The sequence below is a fragment of the Myotis davidii genome, unplaced genomic scaffold, assembly GCF_000327345.1.
Source record: "Myotis davidii unplaced genomic scaffold, ASM32734v1 scaffold281, whole genome shotgun sequence".
Taxonomy (NCBI): Eukaryota; Metazoa; Chordata; class Mammalia; order Chiroptera; family Vespertilionidae; genus Myotis; species Myotis davidii.
In genome coordinates this window covers 4,402,563-4,409,882 of record NW_006293784.1, presented here as the reverse complement: position 1 = coordinate 4,409,882, position 7,320 = coordinate 4,402,563, and the positions used below count along the sequence as shown (strand labels likewise).

The 7,320-nt window shown below is 34.2% G+C and overlaps 1 protein-coding gene across 1 annotated transcript in view; it reads left to right on the top strand.

Annotated features, from left to right (window-relative positions):
• Positions 1-7,320, top strand: part of PSMA3 (proteasome subunit alpha 3) — a 22,925-nt gene that overhangs the window by 7,797 nt on the left and 7,808 nt on the right. The window contains exons 3-7 of the mRNA XM_006767670.2: positions 1,037-1,160; positions 2,919-3,020; positions 3,102-3,175; positions 5,462-5,534; positions 6,596-6,661. Of these exons, the coding sequence (XP_006767733.1) occupies positions 1,037-1,160; positions 2,919-3,020; positions 3,102-3,175; positions 5,462-5,534; positions 6,596-6,661 (439 nt within the window). The remainder of the gene's footprint in view (positions 1-1,036; positions 1,161-2,918; positions 3,021-3,101; positions 3,176-5,461; positions 5,535-6,595; positions 6,662-7,320) is intronic.

The window sequence follows — 7,320 nt, the reverse complement described above, 5'->3', positions numbered from 1 at the left end:
GCCGGAACAAAAGCATGGATGGAGTGTTTGTGTGAACTAATATAAATTCAAAGTAAACATCATTACATAAAAGGGTACGGTCTTTTTTTTCAATAGTTTTATTCATTTCAAACGGGCTGGATCCGGCCCGTGGGCTGTAGTTTGCCCACGGCTGGTATTGGAGATCCGTCTGCCACCAGAACTGCAATTCCGCTTCTGGTCCTGGGGCTGCCACCAAAACTAATATTCCCGGAATTCCTGGTGCTCCCCGCGATCTTGTCTCCGCCTCATGGCCTCCCACTCTGCCAGCTCTCCCTCTCTGCTCTCCGCCTAGCGCAGCTGTGGGCAAACTACATATGTAATGATGTTTACTTTGAATTTATATTAGTTCACACAAACACTCCATCCATGCTTTTGTTCCGGCCCTCCGGTCCAGTTTAAGAACCCATTGTGGCCCTCGAGTCAAAAAGTTTGCCCACCCCTGGCCTAGCACCTGTGTATGCAAATTAACCCCCCATCTTTGTTGGGTTAATTTGCATACCCATTCCTGATTGGCTGGTTGGTGTAGCAGAGGGACGGTCAATTAACATGTTTTTCTTTATTATATAGGATTATAAGCAGTACATGGTTAGTGCAGAAAATGCAAATAAGCAAAATAATAAAAAAAAGAATTATAATCTATCCACCCAAGTTAGTCACTGTTAACTTTTTAGCTTGTTAAGTATAGCCTGTCTCTTCAATGCATATAATGTACCACTTTTAATAGGCATGAATTTAGTCAACATTTGTTATAATATGGCTATCATATATGCCAGACACTGTGCCATTTTGTACATAATTTGTTGGCATCTTTTTTCACTTAAGTTTTAATATCCTTTTTGTCACATGATATTCATTTATATGGCTATAATTTACTACACTTAAGGTTGTTTACCCTTTCTAGTTTTCAAATGTATTTGTTTTAAAGTACTTGACATGCTTTAAAAAACTAAATGTTACCTATTTTTGTGTTTATGAAGTTCATTAAAAAATTTTGATTTTCTTGTGCTTGTTTCAGTACAGCTATTGGAATCAGATGTAAAGATGGTGTTGTCTTTGGAGTGGAAAAATTAGTCCTTTCTAAACTTTATGAAGAAGGGTCCAACAAACGACTTTTTAATGTTGATCGGCATGTTGGAATGGTAAGGTCACATTTTAAAATGTTTCCTTTTGCCTTGTCCAGTTTCTTGTAAATTAACTGATTGGAATATATTAAGATGTGTTAAAAGAACCCATTTATTACTTTAGCATTGAGGTAGAAACAGATTAGAGAGCAGCCACAGAAGTAATCACAGATAGTTACTGGTTTGTGAACAGCTCTCATAACTTGATTGGAAATAGATATGAAAAACGAAGTTGCCTTAAAAAAAGGAGGAGGGGAGAGGCGTGAGAAATATGTGTAGAAAAGAGAAGTTGGGCTCTGGCCTGTTTTGGTCAGTGTTTAGAGAGTTGGCCTTTTGTGATGGAAAAATTGTTATCCTAGAATTTTCAAATTTTTCCATTTGTTATTTAAAGCCAGGAATCTGATGGCATTTCTTATAGTCAGAAATTGGCAAAACATTAGACATTGAAGAGGATTAGGAACAATGAAGGATTAATGTTTTGTTTCCACAATTGTCATCTTCAAGTGATTTGAGAATTTTAGGACTTTACAATAAGCTTTCTCCAAAGCAATGGATGACTTAAATAATGAAATTTAATGGCTGGGTAACCTTTGGAAAGTCACTCTAAAAACACTAGTTTCCTCATTTGCTAAACTATGGTGATAATAGTACCTACCTTATACATTTGTTGGCAAGGTTAAAAATAGTTATATAAAATGTTAATTAGCATGTAATGAGTGCTCAATATGTGTTAAGAATTTTCATCATTATTACTATTAGTAGGTAGCAGTAGATAAAAGGCTATTAAAAATTACAAATTCTGAAAATTTTCTAAATAATCAGTTTCCAGACTTTTTTGGTTCCTAGTACCTATGTTCCAGTAATTTTTTTTTTCATGTCTTCTCTGGGCCACAAGAATACCCAATGGTTCTATTTATTATGTATTTAGGTCCAAACAACTTAAGTGTTTATGTCCTAAAACTTAAGTAGCTATTAAAAAAATGACACATAGAATGAAAGGAATATGTATATTTTAATTTTTAAACAATTACAATTAATGTGAACTGTATAACTTCTAACGTTTGGAATCAGATTTCTTGCTGCCCTCCTCTTTTCCTGTTCCACATTGATTTTTGCAAAGTACTTATTTTTTATTAGAGCAACCCAGCTTCTCAGTGATTTGATGTATTGAAAGGAGTATAGAATGATTTGATGTTGAAACTGAACTGTTTTGACAAATGTTTCCCCCATACTTAATGTCCCACAACTCTTGAGAGTTCATTGCAGTGCTTAGGCTATCTCAGTACTTGGTTTGGTAACTGCAGTTGTAAACCACTAATCTTGGAAGATATGTAGCTTGTCAAGTTTTGGTTTGGCATAGCAATTTATTAATCAGTAGTCTGAAAAAGGAGATTTGAGGTTGTGCTGTTTAGATCAAAACTTTTAATAACTTTTTGAACATACAACTGCTTTAAATAAAGGAAAGATCAGTCCTTACCAAGACCAAAAGTTTTATTATTTTTGTTGTTGTTTTAATGTTTATAATGAAGTGGTGGATTGATTATAATCATTCTGAATGTGATCACTGGACAAAGCAATAAAGTCACATGTGGTAAATTTCTAAATTGTATTCCCATATCAAGCATCAAAAGGCCAGATGTCTTTTGAAGACCTTTAAGCAAGAAAACTTAGTTTTAGTGGTGATGCTGGTTAAATATTTTAAAAACCTATAATAATTATGTACTTTCCCTGATTTATGATAGTTATATCTATTCAATTGGTACTTACTTCTTTCAGGCAGTAGCAGGCTTGTTGGCAGATGCTCGTTCTTTAGCAGACATTGCAAGAGAAGAAGCTTCCAACTTTAGATCTAACTTTGGCTATAACATTCCACTAAAAGTAAGTTGATAACATGTTGGGGAGGCTTTCGAAGAGTAATAGAGGTTCATTGATAAGTTCTTGTTTTCTCCCTTCCCCCAGCATCTTGCAGACAGAGTGGCCATGTATGTACACGCATATACACTCTACAGTGCTGTTAGACCTTTTGGCTGCAGGTATGAAATTTTCTGATTTATTTACTCAGATCTGTACTATAGGTATCTGTTTTTCCCAGTATTTTAGCCTTTTATACCTTAAAAATATGACTAATACTAAGAGGTATTAGGGCAGTGATTGAATATAATGTACATAAAAATAGAAACTTTGAATAGTGGAAAACACTATACAGAGTTGAACGGATGATGAAACATAGAACTCATAGTAATAATTTTAATTTGACTATAACAAATTCTCTGGAGGAAGGTGATTTGGTCTAAAGGTATAAACTTCCAGTTATAAGATAAATAAGCACTAGAGATGTAATGTGCAGCCTTATGTCTATAGTTAACACTGCTGTATGATATTTAGAAAAGTTGAGAGTAAATCCTAAGAGGTGTCATCACAAGGAGAAAATTTTTTTCTTTACTGTACTTGTATGAGATGATGGGTGTTAATAAACCTGTTGTGGTAATCATTTCACAGTTTTTGTAAATCAAATCATCATGCTGTACATCTAAAACTTTAATAGAGAGGTGTATGTTAATTATTTTTCAATAAAACAAAAAAGCATTATCTGATGTTAGATCCTGACATTCCCAGGAAACTGCAAACTGCTATTCTATGTTGCCATTATTAGGTAGCCAACTTTACTGACACCTTGGTTTTCTCATTAATTTCCATCTGTATACTTGGGAGTTTTTTAGCAGTCAGTAACGAATGCATACAAAAATGCATTTTAAGTTCTTGTTAGTCTCAGTTTATTATTGTTAAGGTGGAATGCTGGTATTTTATTCTGTGGCAAGCTGGGATGTAGTTTCATCAAGACCTAGAGTATATATTCAAATGTGGCTTAGATGTAAATATTCAAATACAGCTTCTCAGAGATCTGTCATGGCTCTAGATTTCCCTCAAAAAGATGTTTATAAGTTTAAAAAAATCTTTATTGTTGAAAGTTTTACATATGTCCCCTTATTTCCCCCATTGACCCCTTTTAGTTCCCCCTAGTTTATAACTTAAAAAAATAAACATGTCAGCCCTAGCCAGTTAGGCTCAGTGGATAGAGCGTCGGCCTGCAGACTGAAGGGTCCCAGGTTTTATTCTGGCCAAGGGCATATGCCCAGGTTGTGAGCTCGATCCCCAGTAGGGGCTGGTGCAGGAAGCAGCCAATCAATGATTCTCTCTCATCATTGATGTTTCTCTCTCTCTCCCTCTCCCTTCCTTTCTGAAATCAATAAAAATATATTTAATAAATAAATAAAGTCAGCCAAGCCAGTGTGGGGGGGTGGGGGGGAGAAAGATAAGTGTGTTATCATGGATATAATTTTAGAGGTGATATGATAAATGTATGCATAGTGGGGCACCAGTTAGGGAATGGTCTCTTTGTGGAATGTTGGCAAGGAAGGAGGATGTGAGATGTAGGGGCATCGATAAGAGTATTTCAAGCAAAGGGACTAGTATGAAACTACACGGGCATTTCAGATAATGTGGAGGTAGTCAAGTATCCTCATTGTGTAGACTGTGTTTATATGATATTGAAGATGTAGGAAGGGGTCAGATCATAGAGAAGTTTGCTTCATACTAAAAAAACCTTGAGGGTCTTTAAAACAATGACAGTCAGTTATATACTCTGCAAGATAAATCTCATAGCCATGTGGAAAATGGAAGGGAATGATGCTAGTGGTGGGAATTGAACTGGTGGCTGTTAAGGTATTCTGTACATTAAATGATATATAAGATGAGGCTGGTTTCTTTTCTACTTCTTAAGGGAAAGGAAAGAAATGACAATTTCAGAAAATCAGTACTTCACATGATTGTTTCATAGCCCAATTTTAATTTGTTGAGCATATAAAAATGCACTGAGCTACTTTGCCTTATTGCAGAAAAATAATTGGAGAAATATGAGGGCTAGCCCCCCCCCCCCCAAAAATGAAGGAATAAGAGCTTGATGTAGATTCAGTGTATTCACATCAGGAATTTTGTCACCTTGGGTTTTTTCATATTTATGTTTGTACCTGTTGGGTCCTCTTATTAGTATTCCATCTATCATTACTCTTTTGTCTTAATGTTGTCCTCCCAGGAAAATTTCATCAGGAAGTTTAATACTAATCAAACAAAGCCCATGAATTTTGAACAGTTTCAAAAGTATACTAGTTTTCATTAAAACTACCTTATCAAAGTGTATAATGAGTTATATGTATATAAGTAGTTTATCTTAGAAAGTACAATTTCATTTTTATCGCTGTGTTTTTAAAATACTTTTCTGGTATTAAGAACTAAGGTTTAAACAATTTCTTTTTATGAAGTTTCATGTTAGGGTCTTACAGTGTGAATGATGGTGCACAACTCTACATGATTGACCCGTCAGGTGTTTCATACGTGAGTTATTTTGAATCATATGGAATTCCATTTTTAGTTTAATAGTATGTTATTAGCACTGAAATAATATATCTGGATTACATAAAGTTTCTTTAAAATTCATTCAAGGAATGTAACATTTTGTTTAGCATTAATAACAATAACCTATGGATATGAGGCAGAGGAAAGATTTGTAGTTTTCAGTATGCTGCTTATAAAAACTGCAATGCAAACATAAAATTTTGAATATGTGGTATTTTCTTTATTACTATAAAAAGTAGCAGTGTCTTAAGACTGCATACATTTTCCCTTTTAAAAAAAGGACTTTAAATGGGATTTCTTTGATCTTTCATCATCTTCTGAGATTTTTTTAACTTGAAAAAATGATTTTATATTTTGTCATTACATGCAAGTATAAATGGACATTCTTTAACAAATACAATTTATAATAGAAATAATAATGAATTCTGGTTTAGACTGCAGTGGTTCTCAACCTTCTGGCCCTTTAAATACAGTTCCTCATGTTGTGACCCAACCATAAAATTATTTTCGTTGCTACTTCATAACTGTAATGTTGCTACTGTTATGAATCGTAATGTAAATATCTGATATGCAGGATGGTCTTAGGCAACCCCTGTGAAAGGGTTGTTCGACTGCCAAAGGAGTCGCGACCCACAGGTTGAGAACCACTGGTTTAGAGTATAGAACTCATAGGAAATTCAGAAATAACTTTTTTCATTGTTAAAATGCTAAAAAAAATTTCATTCCTACTCTCAAAAATGTCTCTAGTTCATGAAATATACATAATGATATTTTTCTTTGGCTATATCTGTATTAAAAATAACCCATATTCAAACTTCTAGAATTAAGTTTGGTGTTTTAAATATTTTGAGCTCCTTGGTGTTCATTAGCATGTGTTTGACTGTATTTCTGCAGACTTACTTTTGAAAGTCATTTAACATTCTTTCATTAACCTTTAAATATAAACAGTAGTCATCAATGATTTATAATAGTATATTAATTAAATATATTCATTAATTGAATATATTTTTTTTTTTTTGGTGTGTGTTCTTTTTAAATAGGGTTATTGGGGCTGTGCTATTGGCAAGGCCAAGCAAGCTGCAAAGACAGAAATAGAAAAGCTTCAGGTAGGTAATACATAATGCTTGAATTTTTGCTATATCATTATTCTCATGTAATGAAGTTTAATCACCACAAACTAAACCTTTTCTACCAAGCTAGTGTATAGCATGTAGTTTGCTGTTTCGAGCAGAACTTATTGAAGCTGCTAAGTAGCTGAATAGGAAAGCTGGTAACATTTAACTTGTGGAATTGTGTCATGGAACCCTTTATGATTTTGATATCTGATTATTGTAAACCCTTAATCCAGAAAAATACAAAGTATCATGTAATTTCACAAAATCCTTCAAGGCCATTCATGGGAACCCTACGAGCCTTCTTAGGTGGAGAACTTTGGTTTTTATTCTATCATTTCTTTCTTCTGGAGCACTTTTGTCTGTGGATGTCTTACATTAAGAGTGTGACTGCTCCAGTGCTTCTCTTTCCTTTGTTCCTACCTACATTAAGGCATGAAACTGTCCTGTTCCAACTACCCACTCTCTCTACCCCCAAGAAGCAGAAATCCATCTTTAGTGTAAAAAAGTTTTCTTAAAAGTTTGTTGGTTTTCCTTTTAGCCAATTTGAGCAACTTAATATTGAAACAAGTTAATATTACCAACTCTTTATTGCTAATCAGAAAGGTCCCGAAAAGGCAGGCATATGACTTAAGAGTATTTTGGTAAATTAC